Source organism: Scomber scombrus, chromosome 6 (assembly GCF_963691925.1).
Source record: "Scomber scombrus chromosome 6, fScoSco1.1, whole genome shotgun sequence".
Classification (NCBI taxonomy): domain Eukaryota; kingdom Metazoa; phylum Chordata; class Actinopteri; order Scombriformes; family Scombridae; genus Scomber; species Scomber scombrus.
In genome coordinates, this window is record NC_084975.1 from 9,476,564 (window position 1) to 9,492,542 (window position 15,979).

General features: G+C 38.4%; 1 protein-coding gene across 2 annotated transcripts in view; it reads right to left on the reverse strand.

Annotated features, from left to right (window-relative positions):
- wwp2 (WW domain containing E3 ubiquitin protein ligase 2) overlaps positions 1-15,089 on the reverse strand; it is a 57,899-nt gene extending 42,810 nt beyond the window's left edge. For both annotated transcript variants that reach the window (XM_062421599.1, XM_062421597.1), the window contains exons 1-5: positions 15,041-15,089; positions 13,667-13,748; positions 6,635-6,791; positions 5,940-6,061; positions 4,137-4,274 (exon numbers count right to left, since the gene is read on the reverse strand). In XM_062421599.1, the coding sequence (XP_062277583.1) occupies positions 4,137-4,274; positions 5,940-6,061; positions 6,635-6,791; positions 13,667-13,736 (487 nt within the window). In that variant the 5' untranslated portion in view covers positions 13,737-13,748; positions 15,041-15,089. The remainder of the gene's footprint in view (positions 1-4,136; positions 4,275-5,939; positions 6,062-6,634; positions 6,792-13,666; positions 13,749-15,040) is intronic.
- Positions 15,090-15,979: the final 890 nt, after the last annotated feature.

Below are 15,979 nucleotides of genomic sequence, written 5' to 3' on the forward strand. Positions count from 1 at the left end.
ACAGTTGATCAAATCCCCAGTTTATCCTATCCTAACCTGAATCTAAATGCAAACCGTGAACTTGCCCACTTCATAGGTGAGGACTTGCAAAATGTGAGCATGAAGTCGTACACACACATAGAAACACACCACACAACAACTCCTCTTAACCTCTCTTCACATCTTAACACTCACAAAGAGAGACATTTATACAGCCCATGCTGCGGCAGGCTTTGGCCCTTACGTTTGGCCCTGTGTTCATTCACACCAGAATACACTGCGGGCTCTGTGTGGCGCTCTATGAAAAGCTGTGTGTGTGTGTGTGTGTGTGTGTGTGTGTGTGTGTGTGTGTGTGTGTGTGTGTGTGTGTGTGTGTGTGTGTGTGTGTGTGTGTGTGTGTGTGTGGTGCACAGAGATGGATGCATGGGCTTGGCTATGGTTTTAAGCAGCTTAATAACTGCGTATTTGTTAAAAAAAAGAAAAAGACACCTAGTCTTTGCTTCCAAACCATAAAGGAAAGTAAAATGTTAGCAGAGCACCTGGAAACGGAAAAATACTGTTGACTGAATGTCAATGAGTCTGTGGAGGGTTTAAAATTTTTCCTCTAAGGGCTATGAAATGATGTTATATTGGTTTGGGAACAGTAACGCCGGCACATAGAGATTAATCGCACTAGAATTGCGGCGTTAAAATTCGTGAAGGTCGATATGGTAGCGACACTACAGCTGTACATAACAAATCTTTTCTGCGGGTATTCTGTTACTCTGAGTTTAATAATATGCTTGACATGTTATTCTTGGCGAGACGGACTCGCTATTTAAACATTGTCAACCCCTCTACTAAATGCCAGGCATTACTGAAATAAATAAATACGGATAAACAGTAACCCTAACCATTACGAAAACTGGGTTCTTCTGTTGTCAGGTTTGACAAAGTGCAGCAATAGTTTTTGGACTGAAGCTTTCACTGTTCCACTTCTAAAGTTAATAGTCTATAAGTACATTTATGTTTCACCTTTGTTTTACAAAGTTAGAAGAAAAAGAAAACAGCAAACAATCACAACAGTCCAAAAAAATCAAATTTTGGTTAAAAAAAAGTGAGTAAAAGGTGGACAAAATAACTATATTCTGCTGATCTAACATTTTAAAGGAATCATGTTCGGCTGTCTAAAAGGTTACAATATCAAAAATTCAATCAGACTTTAATTTAAGTCTCCTCCGTGAAATATCTAACTGTTTCTTAATGAGAAGAACCGTGAGACGTACTATATAGTGTCAGGGCACAGATCACACATACAGTAATACTGAGATTTGAGAACATGCAGAGCTGTTTGCCAGGGTGGAGCTGACAGGAGGCCAATGAAGGGAAAGATTCAAGCTAATGACTAACGACTTTGAAAGATGTTTCTCAGCTGAAGAAAAGAGGATAGTTACTGTATTTATTATTAAGGCCCGACCGAGTCTGGATGATTTGACTGATTTTTATTTTTTTTATTTTTTAAATTACGTTCCAATATATTGACCAATATTTGTCTTCAATAATATATGGTATTAAATATTTCTGAATATTATTAGCTCAAACATACCAGGTTGTTCTCTGTACTTCCATTACCAGAGGTGGAAGTAATGAACAACAAGTACTCACATTACTGTCATTGAGTAGATATTTTGTTTACTTGTACTTTTGAGTAAGTCAGTAATTTTACTTTTACTTAAGTATGATTTAAATGAAGTCAAGTAGTTAGTTACATTTGTACATTCATATGTTAATGATTTAATTATTTATTTGTGCTTTAAAATGATCAACGGATAGTGTGAGCTGAAAAACCCCCGTCTTGGACCACACACCAATCAAATGCATCACATCAGAAACAGGCCAATCAGATTAAAATGTCATGATAAAACAAAGCTGCTGGCACCGCAAAACCAGTGCCCAGTATACTATACAAATGTGTTTTGTTAGGTTAGGGTTCCATGTTGTGGAGCTACTCTTAGTTACTTCCTCAAACAGTAACTAAGCAACTTAGTACTTTTCGGTGAGTTACTTTTAACCCTTACTTGAGTAATTTTACTTTTACTTTTAGTTGAGCACAATTTCAATCAAGTAACAGTACTTCTACTTGAGAAGGATATTTCAGTACTCTTTACACCTCTGGCCATTGAGTATTGGTTGACATACAGTGCAGACAGCAAGTATTTGGACACTTAGACATTTTTTGTTCTTCGGGCTGTTTGTGTTTCAGCACATTCAATTTGAAATAAAATAACCGATACTACATTAAAGTGCTAAGTCTGAGCTTTAACTTAAGTAGGTTTACATCAGTATAGATAGAACTGTGCTGGAGATTAAGTTCTTTCAACGCATGATGCCCAAATTTTAGTGGTTCAAAAGTTTTAATTTGAGTAGTGGTTCAAAAGTACCACTAAATGTGTCGTTTCAACATTGGTTCATGCGCAAAACAGACAACTAATTAATTTTAATGTAACTATATTATGTCAAAGGTGGATAACATTCATTGCACCAGGTTTGGGTTAAGGTCACTAAACAATAGTAAACAACACAACTATTTTGTCATCACACAAATTATAAACACTATTAATTCAACATTTAACATCTAGAAAGTTGTCATTTACACAATGTAGAACCTCTGGCTTTTTCCAAGGAGGGAACGTACCCATTACCAGGGCGGAGAGACACACAAACATCCTCCTGTAGGGACTGATTCATGTGCATGCATGTATGTTTGTGTGTGTGTGTTTGTGTGGTTGTTGGCAATATTAACACACATTTAAGAGAGAGAGGAAGGGAAAAAGTGAGAAGGAGGAGTGATTTCTTAATATTGTGGTGTATTCTGCACTAATAAGCTGTCTGGATTTCTGTGGGAAAACTGTGTTTACATGCTTCGCTTGAATGGGTCTTCGGTCTTTCCAAAAAAGCTGTGTTTTCACCAACAGAGAAACCGCTGGTGATATTAGCTTTCCCTGCATTTTTTGTCTTCATCCACAAGTTTATAATGTGTTTAATCGGCCCAAAGTTTGTAGTTTTATTCGTGTATTTCTTGTAGATTACATTCACTTTCATTGAAGTTTTCAAAACTTTGATACAATGGATTAAAGAACCCCCCCATGCATGTTTTAAGATGTATATAAAACACTCTACTTTGAATAACAATTTGTACCTAATATTTTTTTTGTTTGTTTTTGTTTTTTTACAGAAAAAAGTTAAATGATCTTATTTAATCCTAAAAATGACATCCACTCTACTACCTCATTAAAAATGCAAATATGCAAATTGTGCTCCAAACTACTTGTGATGTCACAAATCATGCTCGTAGGACCACCCCTTGAAATCACATTTTCAATGAGCACAGAGAAACTATCTATTTTCAGCAGATGAATGTGAAAACAGCCTGCTACTCTGCACATATATTGTTCTATACAGTGACGCTCAAACACTCAACTGTAGGAAACAAAGAACATCAAAGTGTGTGTTAGACACTCATATCCAAGCAAAAACTTTAAAACAGGTTCTGGACCAAAGAAACTGTACAAAAGAGAGAAGACAGTCCAACACTGTAGCTCCCTTTTTCCTTTAGATGCAGTTTTAATGGGGTATCCACAAATGAGGGACATTTCAGGCATGTTGGAAGAAGAGCATGTAGCCTCGAAAAGTCACTTACTTGTGGATGTCCCATTAAAATGCATGTAAAGGAAAAAAGGAGCTATAGTGTAGGAACGAGGAACATTTAATTGGTGAAGGGGGACTTTAACAATTCAATTAATGTTTTCTTTGAGAAGGTTAAGCTGCTGTTTTTGGCATGAAGTTTAACGCTCTGGTTGGCCATATTCTTGTTGTATCTTATTTCCTGTGCTGTATCCTTTTCTTAATTTCCCTTATAGGGATTACTGAAGTTTTATCTTTGATTACATCTTTAAGTTCAGTCTTTTCTCGCACTTTTCGGTGTCTGAATGTGCACTTCATAAAACATTACATTCACTGCTCTACAGTTTCAAGTTTTTCACTTAACAGCACTGATCGCTATGCGCACATGGCCTCGCTGTGAGTGCTTGTGTAGGTGCTTCTCTGTACAGTTCTGTGTCATTTCCTTCACCTCTCTGTGAGTATGTGTGTGTGTGTGTGGTAAAGGCGGGACTCACTGTCTGCTGCCGTGCTGCCATTGGGCAGCGAGCCCAGATCAACAACCATGCCGTCCAGACAGACGTTGAGCTCGCCTCCCGCTACAACTGAGCCTTTGTTCTCCGTCTGCAGCACCAGACTCAGTTGGACGTTCTCCACTAGAGGGGAGGAGAGAGAGAGTGACACAGACACAGACACAGACAGAGAGGATGAGAGGTTGCAGAGGTAGAAAACAAAAGTAGGGGTGAGGAAAGGAAGAGAGGATGAGCTTGGAGGGAATGGAGAAAGTGAGGAGAGAAGGAAATAGGACGTCCTGTGTTTTTGCTCTACAATAAGAGAACAGTGTGAGCTCGCAGTGTATTAACTTCCACAGTGGTATCAGTGAAGTGCCGGCCCACCCTGCTAACACATACATGACCACGAGAAGAGGTATTACACAAGTTGGGCAATAGAGCTGAGTGTGGGCTGAGTCTTCACTTTGTCTATGGTCAGCCCAGGCCTGACTTATATATTCTAAATTGTGTCACTTTTCTACATATCTTATTTGAATTAAGTGTGTTTTTGCACCACTCCCAATTAGAACAGACACATGAAGCATTAAATGAAAGAATTTGGAAGAAAGCCAATAATACATATCACCTCCATCTATATATCTATACTGGGGGTCAGTAAAAGTAAGGGGGTCTCCTCACACAATAATTATGGAACATATGGATAATGCAAAACACACAGCTGGATGGCAGGTTGAAGCAATGGAGCCCTTAAGGGTATTATTACATCATGTTGCTCAATCTCCCACGACACAGGATTAAACAGCTTCTAGCAAGCCATTCATGCTTATTATTTTGAAAAACAAAATTTGATGTTATCTCAGAGTTAAGCTCCACGTTGAAAGAAATATTAGAATTAAAGAGGCAACCTGAGCGAGTCTGGTAAATGAACTGACTGTGTAACTATATATATATATATATATATATATATATATATATATATATATATATACTGAATATATATATATATATATATATATATATATATATACACATGTATATATGTATATATATATATATATATATATATACACATGTATATATGTATATATATATATATATATATATATATATATATATATATATATATATATATATATATATATATATATATAGTTACACAGTCAGTTCATTTACCAGACTCGCTCAGGTTGCCTCTTTATATATATATATATATTCAGTTGACCATTGAAAAGAAACAGTAAAGTGCTAACAAAGGAAGCTAGGCATGAACTCAACACTGTTGGTAAATGGAGAAATTATATGCAGGCACCTTCCTAGTAAGTACCTTGGAAATGTTTGACTTCATGTGTTTACTAGGAGCAACCAAACACTTGGCGAGGATTAAGCAGGTTTAAGTCTGAGTTCCAGAACCTCAGAAGAACACGCTTGTGTTCTGCGGCCAGATACATCAGCCTGAGTTTCAGCTACTGTTCTTTGTACTCATAAAAGTTAATTACTAGACAAAATGGTTACTACACTTCAATATAGCAATTTAGTCTTTACTCTCTACATTATTATATTGTGTGTTCATATTTATTATGTGTTATCATTCTCACTTGTATATAAGTTAGGATATACATTATTAAAAAAATGTGGAGAAAGAAATCTGAGTATGTATCCCACTTGAAATTTACTGTAGTAGTCCTTCATGGGTCAGACTTTCTGTGTGTGTGTGTGTGTGTGTGTGTGTGTGTGTGTGTGTGTGTGTGTGTGTGTGTGTGTGTGTGTGTGTGTGTGTGTGTGTGTGTGTGTGTGTGTGTGTGTTCTTACTCTTGCCATCATGTGTGCGCAGTGTGTCCAGCAGGTCTATGGTGGCGCTGCCCAGTAACTCCTTCCTCAGGGTGTGGCAGCTCCACAGCTTGAGATCCAGGCGACTCTGAGGCGTCACGTTACTGTAAAACACAACGTAGTGCGCACACACACGCATGTACACACATACACAATCAACTCAGCACTAACACCCATTAAATTGATAATTTATTAGTCCCATAATGGGACTAACAAAGGATTTTCTTATCTTATCCTTAGAAATACAACAAATACTGTGCATCAGTACATTTATCGAATCAGTTGTGCACTAATACCAGCATGAAACACTAATTACATTACTGACATATGAATTTTGAGCTTTTCTCAGAGTTTCAGTAAAGCTACATTTTATTTGTGTATCCACTCCGGATTTTCCACACCTACTGTATCACAATACCTGTCTTTTACTTTCATTTTCACAGCAGAATCAGCCCTGCTTGAATTGAATTTATGCCAGGTTATAGCATTGACACTAAAGTGAAATACCCTGATATTTGGAGCCTTTTCCTTCACTGCATAGTGTGTAAGTGTGTGCACCTAACACAGAAGAATGGATGTAATCTTTCTTCATGTCCCGTATAATTGTTTGTGCAGGTTTACGGACAATAAAAATACAGGATTCTATAAAAGTCGGTTTGTGTGAAAGTAACTCTCACAGGGTGAGGTCTTCGTTCCACTGCAGCTCGTGATGTCCGCTGCGTTTGCCCGTTTTTTTGGTTTCGCTGGTCAGGCCATCGGCGGTCACCTCGACGAAGGAGCTGAGCCGAGAGGGACGGTTTGGCAGCTTGGGAGACTGGGGCTTTGCTGAAACCACTACACAAACACACAAGAGAAAAAACATGAAGGGGCGTTAAAAAAGGAGTACAGAAGGAGTAGAATATATGTGGAGACTGAAGAGGGCATTAGCTTTGTGATCCGAGATTAGTAGAATTGACTAGACTAGAGAGTATTTTTTTATTTTTTTTATTTGGGGCTGGTAAGATTAGCTCATCTTGAGAACAGAGGCCTTCAAATTAAGTTCCAGAGGAAACACTCCAAATCATCCAAAACACAGCAGCCAGCATCCTCATGGTTACAGGCACACACACACACACACACAAACACAGTTGAACATATTCCCCTTGTACTAAAATCACCAGTGCAATACAAATATATTTCAAAACCGTACAAATAGTCTTTACTCCCCAGAATATTTCAGAGTTGCTCATTGACTACAGTGTGGTGAGACCTCTCAGGTGATCACGTGGTGGTTTTCAAACTGTACCATGAGTTAAGATCCAGATCTGTCTGCACTGTCCATGTATGTGGTTTAGTTCCCTGTTTAACACGTGATTTTTTTTTTGGGGGGGGGGGGGTCATCTGTTTCTATATTCTCCAGAACATGTTATGCTTTTATCTGCCGTTTTAATTATGTCCTATGCTGCCCCTCCCCTCCCTCCCTCTCTCTTACCATTCCGAACCTTGATCAGCATAAACTTGCCAGTGCTTGTATGAGCGAAAAGCTTTTTGAACTATGTAAAGTAGGGGAGGGGGGACATGTCTGTGCCAAAAATCTGACTCTGATATCATGTTACTTGGTTTCATTGCTCAGATTAGGTCGTTACAGTGTTAAGTGCTAAAGGGCAGCTCTAATAACGACTGTTACCAACGCTTCACACACTAAAAAAGAAAGCAATTGCTCTCTTGGATCAAGGGTCAAAAGGGTTAAAAACTTTATGTGGTACTAATATACTTGATGACACGATGTTAAAGGGATAATATTTTTCTAATGCTTCTCAGATGATAGCTCGATGGAACTGGTGTAACTGAGCGGTGACAGAGATCTGTTTTCAGTCAAATTTGAGGAGGTCAGTTTTGTGGTTCTGGCAGCATCACTGCACGCTTATGGTGAGGGCGAGCAAACAAATAAATATAGATGTCGCCCTCTAGTGGAAGAAATACAAACATGTGGGGGTTTCACGAAATCATGAGGAGACCTAGATGTTAAAACCAAAAACATTCCAGCCAAAAAATTGAGTGCAAGGACACCAAAGTGCATGTTTCCTAACTGGTGGAAACATTCAAGACTTTTTATAATAAAATCAAACAAGTTGTAAGATGTAAATGAAGTGTTCTCTTATTCTCTTTCAAGGTGTGGATAGAGAGGGGGAGGGTGTTTACTTTACATGCTTATTTCTATTCAAGTATAAGTATATTTGCATCTGCTTAAAAACTCATTTTCACAGCCATGATGTGGTAAAACAACCCTAGATAAAACACATAAAAGGAGTCAATAGATAGACTCCAAAACAAGGATTTGTATTGCCGAAGTTCAAATGAATCGATTCTCCTTGGATCTACACAGGTCTCGTATTTGACCTGTATTGATCTCAAAATAGCCAATTTTGCCAATATGTGTATTTCACTCAGTCACAGCACCACTGGGAACACTGCAACTGGGGTAAAAGTCTACAGCTGGGCTTAGACAGGCTTAGTAGCTTTGAATTCTTGTAGGCCTGCTGACAATCTTGTTCCAGCATGTGTCAGCCGTCTGACCCGATTTCTTCACCCTCAAATGTTGCTGGATTTGAGACAATCGATAGGAAGAATAAATAATGACAATGATGAAGAAACAGAAAAGACCATTTGTGTTGCATCCCGTCGCAGACAATAGCAGATTAACACCGGCTGAGTCAAGCAGAGGATCAAACATCTAGCATAACAAAATGTGACTCATCAAGCAGCTCTCTGGAAAGGAGAAGGAAGTGACACAGAGGTGAAAGAGTGCCAGAAATTAAAAGAATGAAAGTAGGCTTTCGATAGAGGGAGAGGTGGTGGAAGGGTTGGAGAGAAGGTAGAAAGCTGGAGCGAATCAATAGCAGAGTCAATGAGGTGCAAAGTCACATCTCAAACAATTATCAGTGAATCACGCTGAGGTTTTTTTTTAAATTGAATTGCGAGAGTAAAATGAGACTGAAAGAGTAGAAAACTTCATAAAAGAGAGTTGTCCTTGGAGACAACACCCAAAAATCAGCAGTGTGTAAGTACTCGTCTGACTTAAAAGGACAATTTGGTTTATTATCATGTGCTGTCATAAATATGGTCCTTATTTCTAGCTGTCATAATAACATCATACTGTCCTCCTCAGATTGTAGGGTACCTACTGTTCCTCCTACCCGTCTTCTTGCTAAGGAGGACCAGGGCCTTTTCTGTCTGGGCCCCTCAAGTTGTGGAACTTGCTGCATGAGTATCTCAAGCACATTCGTTTCATCCTTTAAATCAATTTTTAAAACTCACTTTTATGATATGATTCATTTTATGGAAAGCACTTTGTAACATTGTTTTGAAAGGTGCTATTTAAATCAAGTTATCATTATCATTATCAATATTAATATCATTATTGTCATTAGTATCATTATTATTACTACAACTACTACAAGCACAGTGGGAATGTCCCATTATCTGAAATGTAGCAGTGCATGGAGGACAGCCTCAGGCAATCAATTGCAAGAACCCGCAAGAGTGAGCTTGTTAAATATGTGAATATTAAATCAGAGCTAAAACTCAAGAGAATCAGTCAGAATTTATGACAATAAGACATTAGCATGGAGCACAAAAGGCAATCTTCTACCAGACCACTTCCACTATACAGTCACATTATCTATATTCACACTGCAGGACAAAGTGGATCAAATTTGCATTGTCTCCTCAAATCGTAAGTGACTCGCATCTCTTTTTTTTTGTCTGAGATTTTTAAAAATCGGATAGTTTTAATTCTTCGTAATTCACATTAGAAATCATGTCACCTGCACATCCATCCGACATGCAATGTTTATCATGCCACCATGCTGGCAGCAGCTTTGACGGAGGTGACAGAGAGTGTTACACCATGTCATTACTGGGAATGTTTGCTTCAGTACAAGCACAACTTGAAATGATGATGTTACTGAAAGCAAATAAAAAAACAGCTGAGCAGAGCCGCAGGAGAACAAAGCTGCACTGTAAAGGCAACGCTAACAACATTATGAAGTCGCCATGGCTGGATAGAGTGTCAACATTACAATGAGCTGGGCTGTGTTTTTCCTTTTAACCACAACATATAGGCCTGTCATGGTAAATGCTGTTGTTGGACGATATATTGTCTCAGAAATAATCACGATAAACGATATCATTGTCATTTGAAGATCATTTTATACCACACATGAATAGTCTCTTAGCCGCTAATGTGAAGCGTGGCAATATTGAGGTCAAAAAAATGATCAAGGTCATGTCCATGTAGCATACGATAAGTCCATAAAAAAGGCATGATGATGCTGATAATTACGTTATTGTGCGATATGTTGATAACGTAATTAATGTGACAGGCCTACTTACATACTGTTCATATTCTAGCATTTCACAGTATCCCCTCATGATTAGTCTATATAAGTTATTTCGGAAACCACAAATCATTCATGAATACCTCATCAGTCGTCCAATAAATTGGTGACTAATCCTTAATGATGCTTTCAGAGAGCAGAGAGTGTAACCTTTAGTTTTTCATGCTTTTTGTTGATAGAGAAAAAATATTTCCGATTACACTGTATAATGGTCCAACGTTATATAACACAGGAGAACACAACGCTTTAAATAAATGATGATGATGATGAATAAACAGTATTTTTGAATAAATATGAGTCAAATATGAGAACAAATATGGGTTTCAGCTGCACAAAAACATTTTTAGAAAGTTGAAATATTTCCATTATTTGTATATTCTGGGTCACATGAGGATAAGTCATCACATTTCTGGCTATAAAGGAAAAGTTTTTAAGCTGTTTTTTCTTCTCTCATATGTAAAAATGGGTCAAATTAGACCCTAAACAGTATGTAAGGGTTAATAGGATGACGCCGGTTCATGTAATATAAACTGAATGATGAAAATACCGGGCTTTTGGCAATTCTGTTATTTATATACTGTTATGATGTTGGATATTTATACTAAACATGGTCAAAGTTCCAAAATTTCAGATTGACTTATATAGAAATGCTGCCAGCACGTCAAAAGTCGGGGCTTCAACCTGCTCTGTATATTTTATTTCTAATGTTTTTTTCTACCTCGTTAACGTCAGTTCGTCATACAAGCCCATTAATGATCACACATTCAGTAGCCATGGTTGCTAAGGTTTTGCAGTGCAAAATCCTTTTATATTGTTTATTTACGTAGCCACAGGAGGTCAGTCGACATGCGGCTTCCAAGAGGGGACTAATTGGAAGAGGGTGTGCTCGTCAGGAGGGGAGGGGGCCTTAAAGAGACAGGGCTTAAAAACGGCCTGTTTCAGACAGAGGTTGAACTGAGGGACTGCATAAAGGGCCAGTATAAGTTAAAAAAAGGAGTTTTTTGAAGTGAAAAATAATGCAAAGATATTCCAGTAGAGCCCCATATTAAAAATACAAGCCTGGAAATGTGTAGAATATGTCGCCTTTAAATATTGATCGAGATGCCACAAGACTGACCTCAGCCATACCAGAGTATTTGACAGTTGTGTAATGTGGCAAAAATATCATATCGCACATTTTTCAGGAAGGATCACAATGCATGCTCTTATCATGATACTTTCCCATGTTGGTTTTTTGCAAGTTACAGGTTCAAGATTGAAAAAACTTTATTGTCTATTACGATAGAAATTTGTCCTAGGTTAAGGGCTCACAAACAACATAAAAACATACAACCAATGAAAGACTTGCATACAATTACAATTCCATAACTAAATAAGAGCAGGTGTGCAAAGCTGAATGAAAAGTGAATACTGCAGTGAGAAACCAAACTAACAGAACAACAAAACTCATTTCACAGCTGTAAAGCAAACAGTTAATGTTGTGAAGAAGTGTTAGTGGGTCATTTGAGATAACTGTCAGGATGTACACCCTTAAAAAAAAAGGATGCCACCAACACAGTACACCTGAGCTGACATCAAGCTAGCTTGCGGCATGACAGAAGTTAGTGCTACTAGTAAAAAGGTGAGCTAACTGCTAAATGATGCGGTTAATATATGAAGTGCAGCAGGTGAGCTTCCTGGCAGGACATTATAAGTGTACTGTATATTTCCCATACATGCTACCAAGTATCAAAATATGTGAGCTGGAGACTTGACAGTGCTCAGACAGGTTGCAGGCTAATGGCGAGGTGCAATACAGCCGGTAAATGCTGGACGTTTTTGGAGCATTTACGGTTAAAAACAAACAGTTTGGGCTCCTGGTGTGAACCGTGCAGATAGCTTACTCTGCCGTGAGCTATGCATCAAGGAGATGAAATGATACAATGTGCACTGTAGACATTTGAATCGTTCACAATCTAATATTGTCATATCACACACTCCTAGCATACACAAATGAATTTATCTATCTGATTTGTCTCGGCACTGGTCCCATTTAATACAGTTCATACTGTGAAATTGCTGCACATCCTGTCTGAACGAAGCATGAGCAGAATGGTAGCTGTGCCAACAAGACACCAGTTTTCCAAGTGACCCTCTGACCGTAACTAGTGAGTGTTACTGACAAGAGGAATATAGCTAGACTGAGGTGTCGAGGCCCGTCCACGCCAAGAGCTATAATTTAAACAACTGTAAATATATAGTTTTAAAGATGATTCTAACTTAAGTGGATGCTGGAGTCCACACAGAAACTATAACGACAACGACAGTGGTGAATGATCGTTGGGATCACTTTCAGAGCGATTTGATGAACAATAGAAACGTTGACAACCAATCAAAATCCTTCCTGTACATCATACTGCACAACAAAATCTGCATCCAGCCTGACATTTACAGTAAAACACCAAATCCTGCAAATGTCATCTTAATAATGGAAACTGACTGATGACTATTTTTTTAAATTTATTGTAATAGGGCTTAGCTCCTCTCTCACCACGGACTGTCGCACTGTAAATTGGAGCAGAATGACACCTAGAGGTGATTTCTTTAGTTAGGTTTATCTCTCCTTATTACCCAAAAGATGCTGGAACTTTGTTCTCTATTACAATGAGAAAAAATGACAAAGTTAGTGAATCTTTAAGGCTTCAGATCTGTGCTTATGCCCGGTGTTGCTGCCACAGCTCGATAAGCTGTTCACCTGTACACTTTTGCTTCAACGTCTACTCAATTGGATCAGTTTGGTTTGTAAATACTGAAGCATCACAACAACTAGTGTCCCGAAATACTTCTGATCAACACACTGAGTCAGCACCAGACTGTGAACCCTTCTGCTTTTCTTTTTATTTCTCTGTTCAACATACAGCAGTAACAGGTCATCAATAATTATTTTCATTAGCTGCCAACACTGCTGGAACACACAGTGCATGCTTGACACCGCTGTTTACAGGATGTTATAGTTCATAAGTGTGAATGCTCACATCGTTATCGTTCTTAGTGTGGACGGCCCTTTAGACATTTTTAAAACAAATTTAAAGGAAAATGTTCATGTTGGGAGGTTTCATCAGTTGGTGCATCATACGGGGAGGATGTCCACATACTCACACATGCTGCCTCATGCTAACTGAACAGATGATTATAGAAACTGGATTACTTTTACTAAGCTGGAGCTGAAACACACAAGTGCTCTACTCGATCTCTCTGCTTTGGTTTCACATCGTAGGGACACTTCTGCGACATTATTTATTATTTACATTATGTTACAGTTAGGAATGAGTTGACAAGAAACTATGTTACCTTTCAAGATCAGCTGAGACTTTTCAGTGGTCTGGACACCGCCAGGTCTGGTCATACTGGCAGCTGCCATGACATCACAGCTCTGCAACACAAACAAATCACAACATGGTTTCATGTTATCCAAAAAAAGGAAAAGCTATTGTATTTTAGCAGCCTAGTCAAATATTTATGGATTTCTGTACTCCATCAAAGGTATGAGGGCTAAAACCTTCAGACCAACCCTTACGACATCACCTTGAGCAAAGTCAGACATGTAGGCTGCAGAGATGACTACAAAAGGGAAGTGAATATGTTGTGTGTATAACAATACACATCAAAACTGAACTTTTATCTGGGGACATATTATTGATGCTGATGTTTATGGTGTACATCTGGAAAACACCCAGACCCTAAAAAACAGTTTGGTGTGTGTATGTGTATGTGTATGTGTGTGTGTGTGTGTGTGTGTGTGTGTGTGTGTGTGTGTGTGTGTGTGTGTGGGAGGTGAGGTGAATCCTCATCCAGTTATGAGTGTAACGTTTCTTGCTGCAGCATCAAGGTGACTTGCTGTTGGCATCTCAGCCTCACAGCAGTGAAAAAACAGAGCCAGATGTGACCTGGCCATGATCAAAGCGAATAAATAGGTGATTAATTAATTTAATGAGCAGCTGAGGTCAGTCTCAAGGCTTCCCAGAGACAAGATGACAACAAAAGCGAACACCATTTTCTGACAACCTTGTGAAACAACCTGATCAACAGCGCAGCGTTAATTCAATCCGGCTTCACCTCACACAAACTGATACACACAGACCTGCTGCACACATTTCACTGTCCCCGGGTTTAAATACCCTTGGCTGCTGCGCACAAAAAACACAAACACGGAAGATGATCAAGGTATTTCTGTGCATCACTGTCAAGTGGCACTAAGAAAACATCAACACTTCCGGTGATGTTTTCCACAATACATTTTAAGACGCAGATATACACCTGATGCAACGCGCTGTGATTTACGCAATGCCCGCAAAACAAACCTAACACTACATTTAGAGACGAGTGTGTTATGAAATGAATTGGCGTTCAGTCGTTACCACGTATAAGCCTTCAACACAACATTTGTTTTCACTCCAATAAGATCGCTTGCGTTTGTATTTTGAAGGAAAGGTCAAAACATTTCCGGTCCGCTGTGGCTAACTTTGGCTGACTTGACCTAGAAGAAGCTAACAGTTAGCTAGCAAGCTTCGTATGTGAATTTAATAAAAGGACATGTCGATAAAACCTGTTCTAATGATCCGACAACACGTAAGGCAGCATTGGTAGATGAGTGGTTCATGTCTGAACGCAGTATATGTACTGACACACCCAGAATATGAGGTTTAAATGTGGTCTTTCGCGTACCTTTCTCAGCTGTGCTCCGCCGCTGTCGCTAGTGAACTTTCATTTCCGCCTCAGTGACGATACCACGTGACCTGGGGAATATGTTGTTTTTTTCATTGCACAAAGGATTGTGGGTTATATTTTGTGGTAAACATCATTTGATATCGCTTTATTTATCATATGGTTTTCAAATCAGTCACAATTCGTTTTACAAGCAGATCAAATCATATAATAAACAAAACATGGAACTAATAAAACAGGACTTAAAATATAATTCCAAAAATATCAAAACTAAATTTTATGGAAATGAGCCTCAAATCAAACCAATACATGTTTAATAGATTTTGTATGGTATTTTTTCACTTGCTTTTATTTGAAAGATAATGCTTTATTGATTGGAAATTCAGGTGTCAACAGCTGAGAGTCTGAATAAACCTAGAATACAATTTTAAACATCTAATAAAATGTAGATTAAAATAAAGACCATAATACAAAATAAAATAGAAACAGTATGTTAGGAGAGACAGATAGTGGTAGGAGAGAGACATTTTTGGCCACTTGACGGCAGCAGAACAAGTGGGTCCCAAAAGAGAATAACCTTGACTGAGAGGAACCAATAGGAATTGTGCTAATAATTTTATCAATAAAGAGAAACAGACAGTTGTGTATGCTCATTGTTTTTATTGGGTTTTTTAAAAAGATTTTAATGCAGCATTAAACTACGAACTATGCTGCCCTTAAAGAGAGAATAAGAAAAGATAGAGGAGAGGAAGAGGGGGCAGATATTCTAGCTCTCATTGGACTGAGCCAGAAGTCGAGCAGTTTCCCCTGACCTCACTCTGCCATGCCACATTGTCCTTTTAATTCTGAAGTGTCTCCTCCACCATTTCCTACGTTTCATCTTCTGGGCAGGCTCCTAAAAATACAGAGATATATATATTGTTTCTCTTCAATCTAAAA